At 35.1% G+C, this 22276-nt stretch overlaps 1 protein-coding gene across 2 annotated transcripts in view; it reads left to right on the plus strand.

The window, feature by feature from the left end:
* The window catches only part of PPP2R5A (protein phosphatase 2 regulatory subunit B'alpha), a 65072-nt gene that overhangs the window by 40018 nt on the left and 2778 nt on the right, over positions 1–22276 (plus strand). For both annotated transcript variants that reach the window (XM_019428867.2, XM_019428875.2), the window contains exons 4-12: positions 7805–7897; positions 11494–11624; positions 12955–13014; positions 13923–14031; positions 14711–14764; positions 20726–20776; positions 21072–21191; positions 21275–21402; positions 22116–22217. In XM_019428867.2, coding sequence (XP_019284412.1) covers positions 7805–7897; positions 11494–11624; positions 12955–13014; positions 13923–14031; positions 14711–14764; positions 20726–20776; positions 21072–21191; positions 21275–21402; positions 22116–22217 — 848 coding nt within the window. The remainder of the gene's footprint in view (positions 1–7804; positions 7898–11493; positions 11625–12954; positions 13015–13922; positions 14032–14710; positions 14765–20725; positions 20777–21071; positions 21192–21274; positions 21403–22115; positions 22218–22276) is intronic.

Raw genomic sequence — 22276 nt, forward strand, 5'->3', positions numbered from 1 at the left:
TTGCTCTTAATTTTTAAAAGCTTTACTGCCTCTCCTAAATATAGTCTATGGCCCTAAAATAAATACATACCAATTTTTAATGAGGTTTAATTCATACCTTTTTAGCTTCATTATAACACCAGTAAAACAGATCTTCCAAATAATTCAACTGGCCATTCTTTTTCTTTTTTAGCCCTCATAAGTGAGTTTTTAAAGGTGTAATTATACAGGTACAGATATGCCTTGGTTAAAGGTAACAAAAGTTTAGATATACAAATTCTAACAAGTAAGAGAATTATTATCATTACAAAGCATGGTAAATCGAAATGATTCTGGTGACAGACCTCTACTTAAATCATAGTTTTGATACTTTTCTACCTATATGACCTTAGTTAGGCTGCTTAACTCTTTTGCCTCCTCCTTTATGAAACTGGGATAAATAAGGATTCTTTAAGGATTGAATGGGATAATGTTTGCACAGAACCTAGCACAGTTTTTTAAACTATATGTTTTTCTTTTCTCTCCCCTTGTTTTCTTAAAAGATAATTACTTTTGGTATGTGGGAAGAAGTATATTTTTGCTCTTATTGTTGCCTTTATGCTGATAACCTTTATATGATACCCTGGGTTCTTTCTCTTGTAGCTAGTTTATTGGTTTCCTAGAATTAACAATACTGAAATTATTAAGTAGTCTCTTCCCTAACTTCCATTCTTCTCTAGCATATAACATAAAGTAATATCCTTTTACTTTCACAGTAAATACTTGCATAACAATTCAAAGCTTCTACTTTCCATACACTCTTCTCCATCCTCTCCCCCAACTTTATATTTTTATTATTGTATAAATACCTATGTGGTTAGAACATGTAACTAATTGTATATTACTATTCTGTCACCTTTATGCCCATTGCTTGTTCTTAGCTCTACAGGTAAAATATTTAATCTTACCATCGATCCTTATGTCAAAGTTCCCCCGATCATTTCTTGATAATTTGGAGCTTGTTTTTTTTTTTTAAGTAATCTCTACATCCACCGTGGGGCTCAAACTCATGACCTCAAGATCAAGAGTCACGTGCTCTTCTGACTGAGCCAACCAGGCGCCCCTGGAGCTCATTCTTTAGTAGAGGAACTCATGGCAATATTATTCCTTGAGTTTTTGTATGTACAATAGCAGTTTGTAGATTTTCTTTTTAAAGACCAATGTGATTTAAAATCCTTGATTCATCTTCTTTCCCTAGGTACCTTAAATATGTTATTCCATTATCTTCTGATTTTCTTTGCCTTTATAAAGACGTGGTTTTTGGCCTGGATGTCTGTAAAGGATGTTGTCCCTTTAATGGCCAAGTGCTTTACTGGTTATACATAAGTGTTTATTTTTCTAGATAAATTTTCTCATTTGAATAGTATTCTTTCACCAATTTCTGAAGTTTCTTCAGTAATGGTTTTTAGTATTTTGTTGTACTGCTTTTTTTTTTCCTCTGGGGATGCCAGCTTTTCATATGTTGGTTCTTCTTATCTTTCTGTGTCTCTTACTTTCTCTTAAAATATTGGATTTTTAAAATCTCATTTTTTTATTCTGTTGGATTGTTTTTCATCTTTCTTATTACCATTCTCTTTTTCCTTTACTCTAGTTGAAAGGTGGATGGACAGTGAATATTTAGTTTTGCCAGCTTCAGGATTAGAGACAGACAAGAGGAAGGGAATGGATATTGTATTAGCCAACCAACAATGCTTGCTATAGGCTAGAACCATTGGAGTGAAGAGTGTCTTAAGTAAAAGGAAAAATGATATATATTTAATGACAATAGGATGGATAATCAGCAACATTAGCTATTTTCTGTATAGTTCTTGGAAGGTAGAGAGGAATCTTGCTTTCATATATGGGTGCTAGCTTTTCCGATTACATTGCTTATTTTTATTTTGCCAGGACTTATATTTTTTAGTGGTCATTCCATTTTATTTATTTTTATTTTGTTTGTTTATTTATTTTCTAATGTTTGTTTATTTTTGAAAGAGACAGAGACAGAGCACAAGCAGGGGAGGGGCAGAGAGAGAGGGAGACAGTATCTGAAGCAGACTCCGGGCTCCAAGCTGTCAGCACAGAGCCTGATGCGGGGTTCTAACTCACAAACCGCGAGATCATGACCTGAGCCAAAGTCGGATGCTCACCTGACTGAGCCACTCAGGTGCCCCCATTTTATTTTTATTTTAAAAGAAAAGAGGAAAAAAAATTACATTCTACATGATTTGTGACATTTTAAGCAATAGTCTGCTTCATTTATTTATTTTGTCTAGCACACATATATCTAAATAAAATGGAAGAGGAATCCTAGGATTAGCAAACGTTGATTAAAAATTTTAAGATTTAGGGGCGCCTGGGTGGCTCAGTCGGTTGAGCGTCCGACTTCGGCTCAGGTCACGATCTCACGGTCCGTGAGTTCGAGCCCCGCGTCGGGCTCTCTGCTGACAGCTCAGAGCCTGGAGCCTGTTTCAGATTCTGTGTCTCCCTCTCTCTCTGCCCCTCCCCCGTTCATCCTGTGTCTCTCTCCATCTCAATAATAAATAAACGTTTAAAAAAAAAAAATTTAAAAAAAAAAATAAAAAAAAAAAAATTTTAAGATTTATAAGTCAGATGCCCAACCGACTGAGCCAACTAGGTGCCCCTTTAATCATCTTTTTTTAGGGTGGAATATTAAAGCTGCTCTGATAAATGACATTGTAAAAAGTTGTAGTACTGAGGAAATTTGCTCATTGAAAGTTTTTTGTTCATAACATACTTTGAATCAACTCACCAGGAATTTTTTGTTTTATACTAGAAGTTTACATTTTATTTATTATTTTTATTTAGTCAGTTTTTGAGAGAGAGGGAGGGAGCGCAGGCAGAGGGGGAGGGAGAAGATCTCAAGCAGGCTCCATGCCCAGACATGGGGCTTGATTTCACACTGTAAGATCATGCATGACCTGAGCCAAAAATCAAGACTCGGATGCTTAACTGACTGAGCCATCCAGGCGCCCCAGAAGTTTACATCTTACATGTAGCTTATCAGATACTTGATTTCATAAATCAATTTGATAGGATGTAAAATAAGCATTATATTTAGTTAATGAGAAGGAATAATCACAAGTAATTTCAACACCTTTCAAGTTTTTATTTCCCCAACCCTGTTCATGAATTTCCTAAAAATGTGCTAATTTATCATTTTTGTCTTTGTACTCTTTTTCCATACTGTAATGGAAATACTAATGAGCATTGGAATAATGGAATAAATTAAATAAACAAAGAAGAAAGGAACAAAAGAACTGTTTCACTATTGGGGGATTGATCATATCTTTTAATTTATAAAATGTAGTATTATATGGCAACTATTCATTAACAGTTATAAATTATTTTTATTTTCTTTCGTAAGTATTTTGTATTTATTGAGGACCAACAAGATTATAATTTTCTGTGTGCTGACTTCTAGGTAATTAGGGATGCTTCGCTGCTGTAGTAGCCTGGAATACAGGCAGATCATGCAGTATTTTAATTTTCTTGTATCAGTTATTTCTTTAGTGGCACAGATACTTAAGATGTAATTATTGGGGTACTGACTATAACATAGACCTTTTTAGGGATAACCTGTATTTTAGGGACCAGAAGCTCTTCTTTGTGATCTTTATCATTAGAAATTTAAATTAGAAACGTACACATTTTACAGCCTACACCTTCACATCCAAATAGCTCTTGGTCACATTCACTGTTCAGTCACTTAATACGAAATATCTCATTTAGTTCAGTGTATGTTGAGTCTTACATGAATTCTTTCATATATTAAATCCACTTTACAACCCATTTAAATTAGTTTCCTCTTAAGAGAGTTTGGAAAACGTTGGGCCATATTCCTTGAAGACAGTCTTTTGTGTATCTACAGTTTGTGAAAGTCTCTTCTCAGTCTTTTGCCTCTCTGGGCCAAACATTTCCAGTCCTCTTAGCTTTGTGTATAGATCTCATTTTCAGATACTTGAATCATCTCTGCTGTTTTTGCTGTACCTTTTTCTAAAATCTTTTATTGATGAAGATCAGAATTTTATATATTTTAACTAAACCTTAGTAAAGATACGGTCATTATGGAGTAGAATGGTAAGATTACCCTTTTTAGTTAACTGTTTACATTTTTTACTTACTTTTGGGGTATTTTTTGGATCATAGAAGTAGGAACGTATGTGAAGTTTGCCATTTTACTAGAAAAATTAATGCATTGCTCAAGTATCTATTGTTCTTTGCAGCACTATTTCTTAGATTCTTGGAGCAAATTATTTTTTCATATATAAGAACATAGAAAAACTCCAGTATTTATACAAAAATATATTGTCTCTGAACAACTGTGATTTTTATTCATTCAGGAAATATTTTCCAGGCATTGCTCTACATATTGGGGGTAATGTATTGAACCAGTAAGCAAAATCCTTTATAGTCTAGTGGAAAAGATTAAATAATAATACTATGTCAAGGTGTAATAAATACAAGAAAAAAGTAATGCAGGATAAAGGGTTTAGAAAGAGTGACAGTGGGGACAGGGTACAATTTTATAGAAGGATAGTCTTAATGGCCATCTTGAAGATTGTCAGCTCTGTAGATCACTAGCAGTTCTTTTACTTCGGTTTCACATTACTCAACATGTGTTTAGATAACCTTTTGTTATTGTCTCTTCGCTGTTGCTAAGTTGGCTGCATAATAGTTTGCTGCTATCTTAACTGGTCCCTTAATATTCACTGTGTCAGGTAAATGGCGGAGATGAAAACTCTGTAAGAAATGCTAATGTGTATCTGTGATAGGCACAGGTTTCAAATGAATGTGTGATTTAGAGGATTCAGCTGGATGTCATGCAAATCTCCCAAAAGATACATAATTACTTCCAGTAGTATTAAGCCTTAAGCCCTGTATATCTGATGTAGATCTTAAGAGGTGGAGTATATAGGCTAATGCATGCTGTACTTGACTCCTGTTTAACCTGGTCTCACCTCACCACAAATCTTAACTTCCACTTAACTGGGGATCTTCATAAAGGTTCTGAGTCTCTGATTCCATACCCATCAACCCATACCCTATATCTCATGCTCAAGACATGTCCTACCTTTCTATAAAAGCCCTTCTTTTTCTTTTTGGCGTATCCAAAGTCAGATCAAATGTAGGGCCCAAGCTGCATTTTCCTCCTGCTGATTTTATTTTTCCTGCTGACTTTATTCCACAGTGCTATTGCCCTTTTCTAAATGTCTCCTCCACTCATAGTCTGTGCCATATAATTTTTGCATATATACCATTTTATGTGTTTAATTTTGTCTCACCTCCCTAACAAGTGAATAAGCTTTTGGGGGCTGTACAGTGCCTAATAACATTCCCACTGTATGTAGCTAAAAGGAAAACTTGTTTCCTCTACCCATAACACTTTTGACACCAAATGTGTGGATTTTCTGCACCAAGAAATTCTCCACTTCTCTGTGGATACCAACTGGGTGTCCTATAATTTATTCATTTCTGACACTGATGACCCAGAGTTACCACAGATACCACAGGTTAAGGGCTCAGTCCCATGGGGCCACACCCCATTTCACATGGCAGTCAGAGGAGTCTGGGCCTCTTGTACTTCTGACCAACTGGCTTTAAGTCTGGGGTTCGTTCCCACAATCCACTCTTCAGGTTTGATAATTTGCCATAACTGCCCACAGAACACAGGAAGCACTTCATTTACTGTTACTGGCTTATTATAAAGGATGCAAGTCAGGAACAGCCAAATGAAAGAGATGCATAGATCACAGTATGGAGAAGGGGCTCCATGGTACTACCCTCCCAGTACCTTGATGTGTTCACCAACCCAGGAGTTCAGGAGTTCTCCAAACCCCTTTGTTGAGGATTTTGATGGTGGTTCCGTGAGGTGAATGTGATCCATTAAATCACTGGTCATCAGTGACTGAACTCAGTCTCCAGTCTCTCTCCCCTCCCTGGAGGATGGGGTTTGGGACTGAAAGTTTCAGCCCTCTTATCATAGGGTTGGTTGCTGTGATAAGCAGGCTTCATCCTTCTACAGTCATCTCATTAGCCTAAACTCAGGCATGATTGAAAGGGGCTTCTTATAACAAAAGATGCACCTCTTACCCTTATCACTCAGGAAATTCCAAGGGTTTTAGGAGCTCTATGCCAATAACCAGAAGTAGGAACTTAACCACAGTAGGCCAGTATTGGACATGAAAATGGGCACTGGACAGTTGTGCCAGTGAACCTGTGTAGCAGTTCATGAGACTGTATTACTCTTCAGAGGACTCTGATAATTTTTGTAGATTTTTTTTGCATGTGTGTACTCCAAAGCAAAATTATCTACATAGTTAGTTGATTAGAAGATTATTTACAAATAAAACTGATACCAATTTGTTTTCTTGTTACAATATCATACTTAACATGAAAATTAAAAGATAATAATTAGACAAGATAAGCATCATTCCTTTTGCACAGCTGGGCAAAAAAGATGCATCAAACACAAATAATATTTGTTCCTAAAACTGTTGTATAATATTATTGAATAAAATAATTGAATAAAATAATAAAAGTTTGTTATTGTGTGGTGAGTGATAAAGCCCCAGATCTGGTAATGCTTTTTTGTGTGTGTTGTAAAGTCTGTAAATTTATTATAGCAATCTTTTTTTTTTTTATGTTTATTTATTTTTGAGAATGAGAGAGAGAGAGAGAGTCCGGGGGAGGGGCAGAGAGAGAGGAGGACAGAAGTTCTGAAGCAGAGAGCCTGATGTGGGGCTCAAACTCACAAACTGTGAGATCATGATCTGAGCCGAAGTTGGGTGCTGAACCAACTGAGCCATTCAGGTGCCCCTTTTTTCTCCCTTCTATATGTGGCCCCACTATACCTGTTTATTGAATGACTGTTTTTGCTTTAGGATATAATCTTCCTTTTTTATGTTTAGGAGGCTAGATTAATATGTTTCTCAGTAGCTAATAAAGTAAGGCAAATTCCTTACTTTAAATTTCAGGGGCTATACTCCTGTCTTTTATGAGCTGTTAGGTTACAATAAAAAAACTTTAGTGTATTTTCCTCTCTTCTTGAAAGACAGATGTAGGTGTGATGGAAACAAGTTGAACTAAACCTTACTTTATCTAATTCTGATTTGTGGTAGCAAGTGAACATTTTCTGCTACTTTTAAAATGCTTGGCCCTTTTTAAGTAGAAGTCCTGCTGTGACTTCCTAGTTTATTCACCTTGGTTAAAAGACATTCCTTCCTGAACCCTGAATTTACATAATTTGGTTCATTACTCCCCAAGTGTAGATAAGGTATGCTGGTTTTGATTTAATTGTTTGCCCCATTATAGTTTTATAGAAAGACGTGAAGGTTTTCTTTTTATTGTTATTGATGCACCAGCCCTTGCAATCTAGTTTATTCTTACCTGTAAGTTTCTGATCTATATTTAAAGAACTCTAGAAATTAAATGGAAGTGGGTTAGGAGTCCACTGGAAAATGAACATGTTCCCAGTGAGTATGGACTACAAAACAGTCTTTCTTAGTTAAATATTTTGTTAGGCAAAATATTTATTTTCTAGTTCCTGTAATTACAGTTTCAACAAGTGATGTGAAGCAATTAACCCCCAAATTTACCAGCTTAGGAGACCAAATTGTGAATATATATTTAGTTTTTAAAAAAATGTTACCAACTCATCACATTTTCTAATGAGCTCTGAAATCTCCCTCCTAGGTTGGTAGGGGAGGTATGTTTGGTATGAAGTGATTAATAGGGTAAAATTTTATAGGCATCATCTTAGTTTTTATTTGACTTTTTCTCATAGTTGGTGTATGAATTCTTCTTAAGATTTTTGGAGAGCCCTGATTTCCAGCCTAGCATTGCAAAGCGATACATTGACCAGAAATTTGTACAGCAGGTAAGGAATTCTTATGTCTTAAATTTCCTTAGGTTCATCTTAGCAATGATTCATTAATTTGTGATTAAAATAGTCTGTCAAAACTTAAATGGTTTATTTTACTTTAACATCGTTTAATACTCTTGCCAAACAATTAGGGTAAAAGTGAAGGAGCTATGAGAATACGAGAGTATTTTAAACAAGAGTGAGCTTCTAATGACATCAGTGGAATTACATCCAATCCTGAATTCTTAGTTATTTTATAAAGACCAGAAAAGCAAGCCTTTCTGGACAATCTGAGAAAATTTGGTATGACCATTCAATCAAAGGGCAAGAAGCTTTCTTTTAAATTTTTAAGTCTTTGAACTTGAACTTTGGGGTATGTTTTAAGCATTGTAACTTTGAAATGACAGAGAAAAAACAGAAATGGAATCACCATTAGGAGTTTGGGCTTCGGCTCCTTTCCTGTTATCGGTTACAATTACCAATGACCTTTCCTTTTTCCTTCCCCTTCGCACCTTGGGCATTCTAGCCTCCCAGTTCCTAAACCGCAGATAAATGGGATATTTAGGAAGAAAAGGAGATAGAGTGAATGAAACATAATGGGATACCTTCTTTTTTTTTATAAATTAGTTATAAGCTGTTATTTTTTGGAAACTACATACTGAAAATTAATTTTTTGGAATGTGTTCATTTTTATTTTAATCTTCAAAGTCTTTTCAACAATGTAAAAGCCTCTCTTTAACTGAGGGGAACTGGCTGGCCCTAGACAGGATTGTGGTGAAGTAGACCAAATCTTTGCAGGTTTATTTTCTCTTTGGAAATACTTATCAGTATGTAAGGTCTCATTAGGAATTTGATGCTCTTCTCTTCTAGAGTTATTTGCACTTTCAAGAAAGGTAGGAGATGAGTGAAAAGGTAGCAATGAACCCAGTGCAGAGGCGAGGACTAAAATCATTACGAGGACCTTTCCTACCCTCTTACCACTGTTGTATAATAAAGATTCTATAAACATGAGTTCCGCATATTTATTTAGAGTTCAGTTTTCATCATTTATAGCGACACCTGACCTCACATAAAGTATTCTGACTAATTGCTGTTAGTGTATTGATTAATGAAGAATATTGTCAGGAATATGTCCTTCAACCATTCAAGCAACTCTTCATAAATTACAAAGAAATATTGGGTGTGTGCTAACAGTAAAATTTACATTTCATTCACAAGTAAAAATCAGATTAAATAGAACTTTGTGATTTTGGTAATTGCAGATGAATGCATATTTATTTCCTTCGGTAGCTCTTGTGTGCTACAGAAGGAATAGAGTATATTAAGGAACTCTAGAAATACCACATTAAATTGTGTTTAACATAAAAGCAGGTTGAGGGGAACAGTTGCCTTAGTGCTTCTTCAGTCTAGAGCTTGAGGTATTTCTGCTGCTGGCTTATTCCATGGGTTTGAAGAGAAACAAGAAGAAAACTTCTACTTTATACTCTAAATACCTGAATTATCCGAGAAACCAAAGCCCAGTAATTTGTTCCTAGCAGTTTATATGACTGTGCTTTCATAGATCACTTCTGTGATGTATTCATATTATGTTATTCTTCATGAATAGTATATGAGAGAATCCTTAGCTTTTGCATTTTGAAATTATTTGATTAGGTGGTAATTTTAAGACTTAAAAGTACAGGAAAAAATTAAGTATAAATTTGGACATTCATATTTCAAGAGAAAAAAAATACTTGGATAATTCCAAGTTATGTTCAAATCATAGGATTTCAGAAGAAAGAAAGAAGCTAAGAATTACCGAGTGCTTTTTATGTGCCTGGCATTGTCCTTATATGCTTTTATATAAAGCATGTGTGTCTAATTTTACACAGCTAGTAGATGGCACAATCAGGATTCAAACTAGACTCTCTCTGACCATAATGTTCCCTACACTTAGAAAACACAAGATTAGTTTCAGCCTTCTTCATTTTATCAGTGACGAAAAAGCTCAGAGGTTATGAATTACCCTTAAAAGCAAAGTTAGAGATAAGCATCACAGCCAGAATAAGAAACAATTTCCTGATGACTAGTTTTATGTATGTTTTATTATATGAATTTATATTTATATTTATAAATAGATTATTTAGATTACAGTATTTCAAAATAGGTTTAAGTAGATTTAACAGTTGGCGAACAGGTATTCTCTAGTTTATATTTTTCTCCTGAGGATCAACTCGTACTAAATTCATTTATTCTTGAATTAAACATGTCAACCTTAACAAGTAAGGGCCCCTTTTATTAATTTGCAAGCTTATCTTCTAAGTAAACCCAACATCAGAAACTTGAATATGAGTGTCTCAAGTGAGTAGGTCAGCCATTTTTAATTAGAATAATTTGAACTGAATTTATTAGGTATATTAACACAAATTCTTTTACTCTGGATATTTTTGTTTGGAGCCTCATTCAGGACTTTAATAACCTAGTGAACAAAGAATGCAAACTATAAACAAGACATTTGTTTAAGGGTATGTAAATATGACTAAAGTCATCACAACCCTCAAAAGGCATTCACTCTAATAGAAGAGATGCATATGTAAATAATCACATATAATTCAAGACAGAATGGGAAAAGAACTTTGAGGAGTCCAGAGCTTGCCATCTTGACTGTAATTATCAATATCAAAGTACAGAATGTAAAATTCCTTGATGACTTCATATAGGTAATTATATTCTACATAGAGAAATTACTTTAAAATTTTTCCTAAGAAAATCCAATGTTTTATTTAAAATACAGTAATACCATTTTTTGACAGCAGAAATTCAGTTTCTTTGCCATTTTAAAAATGGGAATTTGAGCTTTGACTTTAAATTTTTCAAAGATCTCTTTATTCTGCCTTTGCTGAAGAGTTGTGTAGAGGTATAGGAAGAAAATGGTGAATTAGCCAGTTTGAACTGGTTTAAACTTTTGCAGCCAGTTGCTAAAGTGACTTTAAATAAAAATCTGTAGTCTCATCTCTATTTCATTATTTCCTGAATGACTTTTACTCTATTAGCATGTATCTGCCAGTACTTTCTCCTACTAAATATTAATTTCTGAGCTGTTGGCATGGTGACTTGATTTTTAGTGTAAAATCACAAAACAATTTTAGTCTGTATAAATCTTTCTAGTAAACAGGAAATACTCATTTGCACATGTGTATTTTCAAACTTCATTTATTTAACGACTTGCAGTTTGCAAGCTTAAGATTTTTGTATGTAGTTTTGAATTACTATCAAAAAGCATTAAAAATCTCTCAGGTTTCAAAACTGTAAAATTATGAGCCATGGTTAGTAGTCAAGAAGAGGACAGAATTTTTAAATGAGTGGCAAAGCAAAAAAAATACAAAACAAAACTGTACACTTTTCAAAGTATTTATATTTTTATGTGTTGTTTTTTGAAATGAAGTGAAAAGAAATACTCCTTAAACTTTTCTTTAGCTTCATTATTTAGCAAGAATAAAATCAACCTGATAAGGCAGAATCATTGAAATTTTTTAAAAAAATTTCATGGGTTATCTTGAAATCAAATTAGAATAAAGTGAAATTTTAGCTCAATTATTTTTAAAAAGTAATTTCTCAGATTTTTTTTAAAGCTCCTGGAGCTTTTTGATAGTGAAGATCCCAGAGAACGTGACTTCCTGAAGACTGTTCTGCACCGAATTTATGGGAAATTTCTTGGATTAAGAGCATTCATCAGAAAACAAATTAACAACATTTTCCTCAGGTAAACTGGTCATATATTCATGTATAACACTTTTCCCCTTCCATGTTTTCTTTTTATTCCAGTTCCTTTAATTTTTATATCTGAACTGTTGATAAGTATTTGAGTCATTTTAAGCCTGTTTTGTGGGTGTCGTGATTGCATGTAACTTTTTCGAAACTTGCAACTTTACTTCTCATCTAAGTGGACAATAGTTATGAAGACTGTTTAGAATAGGTAATACCAATGTTCATGTTTAAGGTTTATTGAGGAGAATTTATGTCTAGTTACCTACTTCTTTGAGCCTTTTGTGTAAAAAATTGTGTATAAATATTTAAATCAATAGCTCTTGAAAGTAGTTTTGATTTTCTGACAAAACTAATTAAATTTATATGGAGTATATATTTTGACTATAAGTGATAATCTGCTAAGTAATTGCTTCTAATTAGGAGATTTTGCTTTAATGTGACCACATTTCAGGCTTGGTTTATTTGGAAATGTGGCAGAATTAGGCTAGCATTCGTATGATGTAACAGTTCGAGATCAGTAATGGCTGCCTCCTTGAGAGACCGCATCTCCTGAGGTCTCTGTCCTCCTAAGTCTACTCTAGTCATGATACTTCCCTGTCCTGTAGTCATTTGAGTTCATGACTTCTGCTTTAACAGCAAGCCTAATCTTGGAAAGCTAGACAGCCTGTGTAGTTTAGGTTTAGAGAAACTATGAATAAAAGTGGCTTGATTCCATATGGGTCCTTACCTCGTAGATTTTCCTGTGGGTGGAGGTTTCCTATTTTGAAAGTATTTCTTTGAGAAAACCCATCTTTCGTATACATTTTTAAGTAAAATAAAATCTTCCAGGTGAAATAATATTCTGTTATCTCTGCAGCTAGATTATAGCAAAAGTGTATGTGACTTAATAGGAATTAGGCCTTATTTTATTTAAAAAAAAAAAAATTTTTTTTTAATGTTTGTTTATTTTTGAGACAGAGAGAGACAGAGCATGAACAGGGGAGGGGCAGAGAGAGAGAGGGAGACACAGAATCTGAAACAGGCTCCAGGCTCTTAGCAGTCAGCACAGAGCCTGACGCGGGGCTCGAACTCACGGACCGCGAGATCATGACCCGAGCTGAAGTCGGACGCGTAACCGACTGAGCCACCCAGGCGCCCCAGGCCTTATTTTATAAGATTGCTTAGAGGTAACTAGTTTGGGGCAAGATAGCTTACAAAGAATTCCTGAAGCACACTTGTAGGTTTCTTATAGTTGCCCTTAGGATTGATTTCTCTACTTTCCTGCCTCTTAATTTAGTTTTCTAATGTTTGAGTTTTCATTACACCTGTCTTTATTTTAAATTCAGGTTTATATATGAAACAGAACATTTCAATGGTGTTGCTGAACTCCTTGAAATATTAGGAAGGTAGGTCATTGTTTTTTAAGAGTTAAATAACTTTGAACGTTTTATGTATTAGAATCTTACTGGGGTTGGAGAAATTATTTTATATTTTAGAGTTTAAATATAGAGCACAAGACATAGCTTCTCAACTGAATTCTTTTTATAGCTTTTTAAGCGGTCAGCATATTAAAGTACTTGCCATGCAAGACATCTGTTTTAGAATAGGCTTCTTCCTGCTTTTGAAGCTGTGGCATGTTTTATGCCTGATCTTGCCAGACTGCCTCAGAAATTATAGGATCTGATTGGGAAGAAATGAAATAAACTATAGTGAATCTTTGATGAAGTTATAAGAATTCTTGCTGAGATATTGATAGGCCCTTCCTAATCCGTGTGTTCTTTTTAGAAGAATCTATAGCCTTTTAGTTTATGTGAACATTTTGCTTTCTGTATTCATCACATAGCAATATTAACTTGAGAAGATTAGGCCCCCTCTATTTATAGTTAGAGAGTGATTATGGAGAAAACTACTTCTTAATTTCAGATCTTTTAGCAAAGTAAGAGAAACTTCAGAATGTATTTCAGAAAATACTTCTGCTTCAGAAAATTTTGAAAGTTCTAACAACATTGTGATACTAACTCTCCTGTGGCTGTAGGTAGGAAAATAAAGGCAATGATGCATAAAGTGATAGGCTTTCTAGAAAATGAAGATAGAAATTACTTCCTGGGACTTTAATTGGCAGTCCCAGTTTTCTTTTTGGCATCATTGAATGACTTAGAAGAACAGAATTCATAAAGTAGTTTGAAGATGACTAAGTCATTCAACACCAGGACTGAAGCAGAGCAGTGTTCCTTAGGTACTTACTCATGGAAATAACTTTTGGAAATAAAGTAGTAACTACTTAACCCTTCCCCCTGCCTTTTTTTCCCTCCAGTATTATCAATGGCTTTGCATTGCCACTGAAAGCAGAACATAAACAATTTCTAATGAAGGTTCTTATTCCTATGCATACTGCAAAAGGATTAGCTTTGTTTCATGCTCAGGTAAGTTTCAGACAACTTTCAAATGAAATGAACATTGTTTCAAAGGCTGATATAAAGGCAGAGAAACTGAGAAATATTAAGGCAGCAGTTTTAGGTATAATTAAGCAATGTGCTTTGTAAATTAAAGCAAACTTTTGTTATAATTTAAACGTATTACAATATTTAGCTTTATTAAATAAGCTCAATGCACTTTTAATGTAGATATAGGAGAGATAATATCCAGTTTTCTTGTTTTCTAGTCTAGGCCCTGACTTTGGAAGGCAGCTATGCTCACCACTATACTACCAGCGCCTAGGCCCTGACTTTGAATGAGTCCCACATATCTGCAGAATGTTCCATCTAGCCCTGATAGTGTAGTTGGACAATGATTTTAGTCTCTAGGAGTATGTAAATAATATCCTATCAGCATAGGTATACATGCAGAAACTTGCTGAGAAACTAAAATGTTAGCTGTAGTCCTTACATTGAGAAGTTACTACTGAAAAAAGAACATTTTTTGACCTGTAAGTTACTTTTCAGGCTTAACAAGTGACACAGTTGTGAATATATTCGTGGTTATATAATGGGTTAGAGTAAAATTTGTTAAAATGAGGTAATCATTTGTGTTAACTAAATATAAAAATCCTGCATCACTGTTATTTCTTTCAGTAATATTTATAAACTGTCCCTTGCATTTTAGCTAGCCTACTGTGTCGTACAGTTCCTGGAGAAAGATACCACACTAACAGAACCAGTAAGTGTCCTATTTATTTTTATGTCTTTAATCTACATTGTAGCATTTCATTGTGGCTTTTTCTTTATATACCTGTGTAGAGCTATCAAACAGTAGTAATATACTTTCAAGTCATTTAGAAGGAATGTTAGGTTAATCTGCATTCAAAGAACAGGGTTGGGAGGGGAAGTTCTTATGAGTTATAGGATGTCTCTTGAATAGCTTAAATATAGATTAATACTAAAATATAGCAGAGATGTGTGATGACAGGATCTAGTGACTGCATGTGAAATTTTACATACATATTGTCTTTACTGACAACATTTCTAATCTTCATTCACCTTTTAAAATTAAAACATACTGTGAGGGTCCCAAAACTATTCCCTGGAGTTTTGTTTTGTTTTTAGAACTAGGATTTTCTCTCTTTAATAATAAACTACATGATAGGGATTGAAAACATGTCCTTGCCTTTGGTGATACAGATGTATTCTTGGAGTAAAGGTTGTTTATGAATCAGCATAGCAATTCAGTCTGAATTCTGTTGACTGTTTGCCCACAGCGATAAGATTCAGGAGAGAATAAAAATGTTACTATGAAAATTGAACATTTAAGAAAAACAAAAGGTAAGGAGAAATAGAAACGTATGAAAGCAGAGAAAACAACCTTTTTACATTGATGAGTATTTTGACAGAATGTTTTCTAGGTATCCTTAATCTAAATATCTAAGAGTTCCTGAAGAAAAGCAAAGCATTTAAAGGATTTAAGTGAGATTTTCTTTATTATGAAGTTACTGAGGCTATCCCTAGGGATGCTTGAAAAGATTATAAACTTAGTAGTCTTCCTCTGATTGAACTTTGTGTAAATGAACAAAAGATATTTTTCCACTCCTAATACTTTGAGTTTTTGAACTTTTACACTTGCAAATCTTTCTGGAAACAGCTAAAAAATAGTTTTTTCAAGACTAATCAGGAGAATTAGGAGCCTGGTATTACATGAAACCACACAAACCTCTAAAGTAGATTAAAACATAATATAAATCCATGGTACCTCTCATCAGACTTCAGACAAAATCCATACCATAGTAAGTCATGGTTCGTAGTTGAATTGTAGACAGATATAATTTAAACAAATTAATATGGGATGGATAGAGAAGAAAGGTTATTTCTTTTTAAAGAGTAGATTAGGGAGGATGATGGCCAGAGATCTTTCTTAGAGGAGCTGAGTTAATGGAAATAGGAACAGGATGAAGAGGTAGAAAGGTAAATGTCCAGGTTGACAAAGGAAAATATTTTTCAGTTCATAATGATCTGTACAGGTATATAGATCTTTCCATTTCTCCCATAGTCCATTCCAGCACCAAAATTATGGCCATGTTACTTGGGTTTGAGCCTTCATATTTATTCTCTAGAAACCTGGTATTCATATCTAAGCTTCTTGCAAATTATAAGTAAGTCAGAACTTTGGCTAGTTTATTACATTATTTAGGTACCCAGATCTTCAATTGAAATTATTTTATTTTCTAAAATGGAAATGACTTTAATGTTACTTCTCTTTGTGAAAGTAATGTGTGTTAATTTGGTTCACACAATACAAAATCGTAAAGCTCAATGTGGAGGAAGTTCCTTAAAATCTTGTCACCTAAAAGAGAACCATTTAAGTTGATGAATATATTTTCTAGAAATTTTTTCTATATATATATGTGTGTGTGTGTGTGTGTGTGTGTGTGTGTGTGTGTGTGTGTGTAGGTTGTTGTAGGACAGTGTTGATCAGGTGTTTTTACTTCTCAGTATAATGTGGCTATCTTTCCATGTTAATCTGTTTTATTGCTTTCACTGGTAGCACTGAATTCCACTATATGGATTATCATAACATATTTAATCAGTCTTGAATTTATGGACACATGAGTAGTTGAAACATGTTGCTGGGTGAGGGGATGTTTAGGGTGTTAGAATTGTTCTGTGTCCTGTCTGTGGTGTTGGTAACAAAAGAAAATCTATGTGTGTATAAAAATCCTGAGAACAAACAGTACACACCTACACACACACACACACACACGAATTTTACTATATAAATTTTTTTTAAGTAAAATTTTTTTTTTTAAAGCAATCTCTACACCCAATGTGGGGCTTGAACTCATGACCCCAAGATCGAGAACCGCATTCATGCCGTACTGAGTCAACCAGGCACCCCATGTATATAAATGTTTAAAAATCATTAAAATTAAAACCATGTTGCTGAGTCAAAGAGTACTTACTTGGAAATTTTAACATATTCCAAGCTGCCTTCCAAAAAGTCTGAACAATTTAATACAGTCCAGAGTGTGAAGATGCATTTTCCTTCACCATGGCCAATGCTGAATGTTAAGCTTTAAAATATTTGCTAGTCAAAGAGGTAAGAAATCTTACTTTAATAGGTTTTTATTACTACAAGGATTAAGCCATCCTTTTATGTGGTTATTGATCATTTACATTTCTGTGTTCTTTGCCTACTTTTAATCATTTTCCTGATATTTTTTGCAAATAATTTTTATCCATTTGGAGTTTTTAAATTTGAATATAGTTTTGTGTTTAAAGTTTATTTTGAGAGAACGAGAGTGCAAGCGGTAGAGGGGCAGAGAGAGGGAGAGACACAACCCCAAGCAGGCCCCGCAAGCTGTCAGCATGGAGCCCGACATGGGGCTCGAACCCATGAACCACGAGATCGTGACATGAGCCGAAATCAAGAGTCAGACACTTAACCGACTGAGCCACCCAGTGGTCCCTGAATATAGTTTTCAATCTTTCCTTAAAGAACTGAAGAAAAATGTTATGTAGTGGAATCTATTCATCATTATGGTTTCTGGCCTTGATGTCGTACTAAGAAAAATCCTTCTACCCTTTAAGATTATAAAAATATTCTCCAGTATCCTATTCTAGTTATTTTATGGATTTCGTCTTTACCTATAAAATGTTTATTCCATCAGTAATAGTTTCCTAGGGCTGCTGTGAATTACTACAAACTTGGTAGCTTAAAATAACAAAGTTATTCTCCCAGAGTTCTGAAGGTCAGAAGTCCAAACTGAAGTTGTCAGCAGGGGTACACTCCCTCCAGTTGCTCTAGGGGAGATTCCATTCCTGCCTCTTCCAGCTTCCCGTGTCTCCAGGCGCTCCTTGGCTTGTGGCATTGCTCCACACTCACACTGCTGCCTCTTCTGTCTGTCCTCTGGGTCTTTTACAAGGACACATCGCTGGATTTAGGGCCCGTGCAGATGATGATCTAATCTTGAGACCTTAACTAATTTTAGTTGTAAAGACCCATTATCCAAATAAGTCACATTCATAGATTCTAGACATTAGGACACAGATTTTTTGAAGGGCCATCATTTAACCTGCTACACCATTTGAAATTGAAATTTGTGTGTGACGAGGGTGAAGAACTGGTCTTCTTTTTTGTTGCTTTTTATTAGTTTTCTGTTGCTATGTAACAAGTTATCACAAAATTTAGTGGCTTAAAACAATCATTTATTAGCTCATAGTTTCTGTGAGACAAGAATCCAGGCATTACTTACCTGGGTCTTCTGCTTCAGGGTCTCCAACTAGGCTGCAGTCGAGGTATTGGCCCTGGCTGGGCTCTCACAGAAAGGATCACATGAGGAAGGATCTGCTTCTGAGTTCATGTGGTTGTTGGCAGAATTCAGTTCCTCAAGTGCTGTTGGACTGAGGGCCTCAAGTTCCTAGCTGGCTCTTGGCTAGAGACTACCCTCAGTGCCTAGTCAGTTCCTGACTAGGAACTGCTCCAACAGAGAGCAGCTTGCTTGATCAAAGCTTGCAAGATGAGAAGGCTCTAGACAATCTCCTAGTAAGATGGAAGTCACAATCTTCTATAACCTACTCATGGAGGAGATATTCTGTCCCTTTCGCCACATTCTGTTGGTTAGAAGCAAGTCACCAGGCCAGCCCAATTTGAGGGGATGGGATTATCCAAGTATGTGAATTTAGGAAGTAAGGATCATGGAAGATCATTTTAGGAGTCTGGCTACCAACACAGCTACATTTTTTCTTTCTAAACGGGGAGACAGCAATCCAAGTACCACCACTTAATTGGCTAATTCATCTATTTTCCATGGAACTGAAATGCCACCTTTGTCATACATATATACATATATGTACATGACTGTAGATAGTCTTGTTTCCTATCCCTGCCTGCTTCTTTAAATAAACTCTACACCCTACACCCAACATGGAGCTTTAACTCATGACTCCCGAGATCAAGAGTTGCATGTTCTACTGACTGAGCTAGCTACACGTCCCTATTTCATATCTTTTTGTCCGTTTCTGTGCTGATATCATCTCATTTTAGTTGCTAATATCAGTAATATGGGTTCCATTCCGTTAATTCTCCCCCTCCCACCCAGAAAAGTTCTTGGTTATTTGCTTACACTTACAGATTATAGAATAAATGTTTCTAGTTTCAGAAAGTAATTCAGTTGGTATTTGATTGAAATTACATTAAATATAGGAAAAATGTATGATATTGAATCATCTCATCTATTTGTAGTCTCTCACGATCAGTAAACATTTCTTGCAAATTTTTTTCTTTATGTACATTAGTTTTTATTAGGAAATGCACCTTTTTTTATTACTGATACTTTGTTTTACAAAGGTATTGATTTTTATATATTTATCTGGCCACATTGAATTTGGCTATTCATTTTAGAAATTTTGTTGGTTTTTAATTTTTTTAATGTTTATGTATTTCTGAGAGAGCATGCACGTGTTGGCAGGGGAGGGGCAGAGAAAGAGGGGGACACAGAATCCAAAGCAGACTCCAGGCTCTGAGCTGTTAGCACAGAGCCTGACATGGGGCTCGAACTCACAGAACTGCAAGATCATGACCTGAGCTGAAGTCAGATGCTTAACTAACTGAGCCACTCAGGCGCCCCAGTAATTTTTGTTTTTTAAATTAGGGAGTATATAATTATATACTTAGACGAATAAGTATAATTTTGGTATTCCTGTCCAAGAATATTCATTGGATCCTTTTTATCTTATTGGACTGTCTCCTGAACAGTGTTCTTCCTAATTTGAGTAAGTGTTTATTACAGGACCAGGCTATTGAATATAACTGTAACTGGATTATAACTATAAAATAACCTAAAAGGCTATCAGATACATTTCCACGAGAGTACCAGGCCCTGATGGTTTTACCGCCTGTCTCCAAGAAATCACTATATAAGATGATTGCTGATGGTTTCTAATAAATTCTCTTCATTCTAGCTTACTAAACTAAATTCTTACCAGAATATATAGGCAGTCAGACATTTTGAACAACTGTTCAAAATCTTGAGATGATCATACAGTTTTTTTCCCTTTTAACTTAGAACTGTTAATGAGTTGAACTATCCTGGAATTTCTGGAATAAGGCATAATGGGGCAAATATTGTCCTGTTAATGTTCAGTTTAGTACAAATCTTTGCAATTATGTTCACTTAAATCCACGATCCCTTCCATGTATCTTGGTGATCAAGATGGTGCTAGCTATCAAATAAATTGGGAAGCTTCCTGGCTTTCTTGGTGCTTCAAATGGTTTTAAGTAATAGAAATTCTTTGTTCCTTATTTTCTCCCTAAAATAACTTTCCTCACTCATGCCACCAAGTCATTATCATACTTTCCTTTATTTTCTTCCTAGTAAGTAGCACTTAACTATTAAAATTACTTACATGTTTCATGAATAACTTCCATTGGTCTCCCTGCTTTTTGAAAATCCGGGTCACCAGTCACCTGTCTTGTTCATCACTGTCTTCCTAGCATCTAGAACAGTATCTGGTACAGACACACTCAGCAAATACTTATTAATAGAAGTGTAAAGCTGAGCAGAAAGTCGGGGGATACACTTAAATATTGATCTACTTCAGAATGAATGTTATGTAATCACAATTACTAAAAATTTCCTGGGATTGACCAACTTCATGGCTTAATTTGTGCTAAACTTCTTTTTTGCAGGTGATCAGAGGACTGCTGAAATTTTGGCCAAAAACATGCAGTCAGAAAGAAGTAGGTTTTGTTAAACAAAAATAGTACAATCTCACTAAAACCTCTTAATCTTAGGGCTTCAGTATATAAACCACGCAGCTTTGGGCTTGGCCGTATTGTTACTGCTACCTAGCAGGAGCTGGTGTTCTGGGGATTGAAGAGACTTGGTGGGATAGCTGAGCATTATAGTAAATTGCGTATACTATCAAGACCTTTTTTGTCCCCTGTGTAATTTGTAGATTAGCCTTCTCATTTGTAGTTTTGTATGTTCATAAAATTTGTCATATTTATTAAAAGAAAAATTTTTTTAACCTAGGTGATGTTTTTAGGAGAAATTGAAGAAATCTTAGATGTCATTGAACCCACACAGTTCAAAAAAATTGAAGAGCCCCTTTTTAAGCAAATATCCAAGTGTGTCTCCAGTTCTCATTTTCAGGTATGATGTTTTCAGCGAAGCCATTTTTTTATACTAGCCTTTCCTTTATCTTTTAGTTTTGACGTTTCTAAATGTTTTTTTAGGTTGCAGAAAGGGCATTGTACTTCTGGAATAATGAATATATTCTTAGTTTGATTGAGGAGAATATTGATAAAATTCTGCCAATTATGTTTGGCAGTTTATACAAAATCTCCAAAGAACACTGGAATCCGTAAGTGTCTTTTATGTTGATCGCAGTATTCTGATATTTGTGCTTTTTGTCTTTGAATCTTCTAACTCATACATGAAACCTATACAGATTTGGAACTTATTCTAAGGTTAACATCAGTTTCATTCCATTGTGCACTTGATATAATATAGTTTCACAGAGCTGTAAATACATGTATGTTGTTAACTTCAGTTTAAAATTGCAAACCCCCCTGAAGGTAGGACGACCTGGTGTGACATTCTGCACCAGTGTGTGGTCAAACCCAGTGGGGGAGACCAACCGAACATCCGCCAAGGATGCACAGACCTCGAAGGTCGGTGCTATCCCAGGGAGAAGCAGGGGTGCTTAAGGTGTAGATGTTTAGACTGCATATATTCCAACCTCTGTAACACCCTTATCCTCCTTTGTGGGTTTTTTGTTTTGTTTACAAGTTATGGTAGGTGATTTTCTTCATCTTTTAATACTGTTAGCTTGAGACTGGAGAGCAGCCATGAAGATAACCATAACGCTTTAAGAGTTTAAGCATGATAAGAAAGACGTGAATTTTGGAATCAGACCATCTCTATCACCACTGGCTGTGTGACCTTGAGCAAATTCCTAAACCTCTTGCACCTTTGTCTGTTGTCTCTAAAATGGATTAAGTGAATCAGCCACTATTTAGAGATGATAGTCATGTTGTATTTCCTATAACCCAGCACTGCTTACTTTCATTTTAGGACCATTGTAGCACTGGTATACAACGTGCTGAAAACCCTAATGGAAATGAATGGCAAGCTTTTTGACGACCTTACTAGCTCCTACAAAGCTGAAAGACAAAGGTATTTGGTATTTTTAATTACCAAGTTATTCATACACTTTAGGTTGGTTGAAGGTGATT

This window comes from Panthera pardus, unplaced genomic scaffold (genome assembly GCF_024362965.1).
Source record: "Panthera pardus isolate Hobbes unplaced genomic scaffold, ASM2436296v1 HiC_scaffold_21, whole genome shotgun sequence".
Lineage (NCBI taxonomy): Eukaryota > Metazoa > Chordata > Mammalia > Carnivora > Felidae > Panthera > Panthera pardus.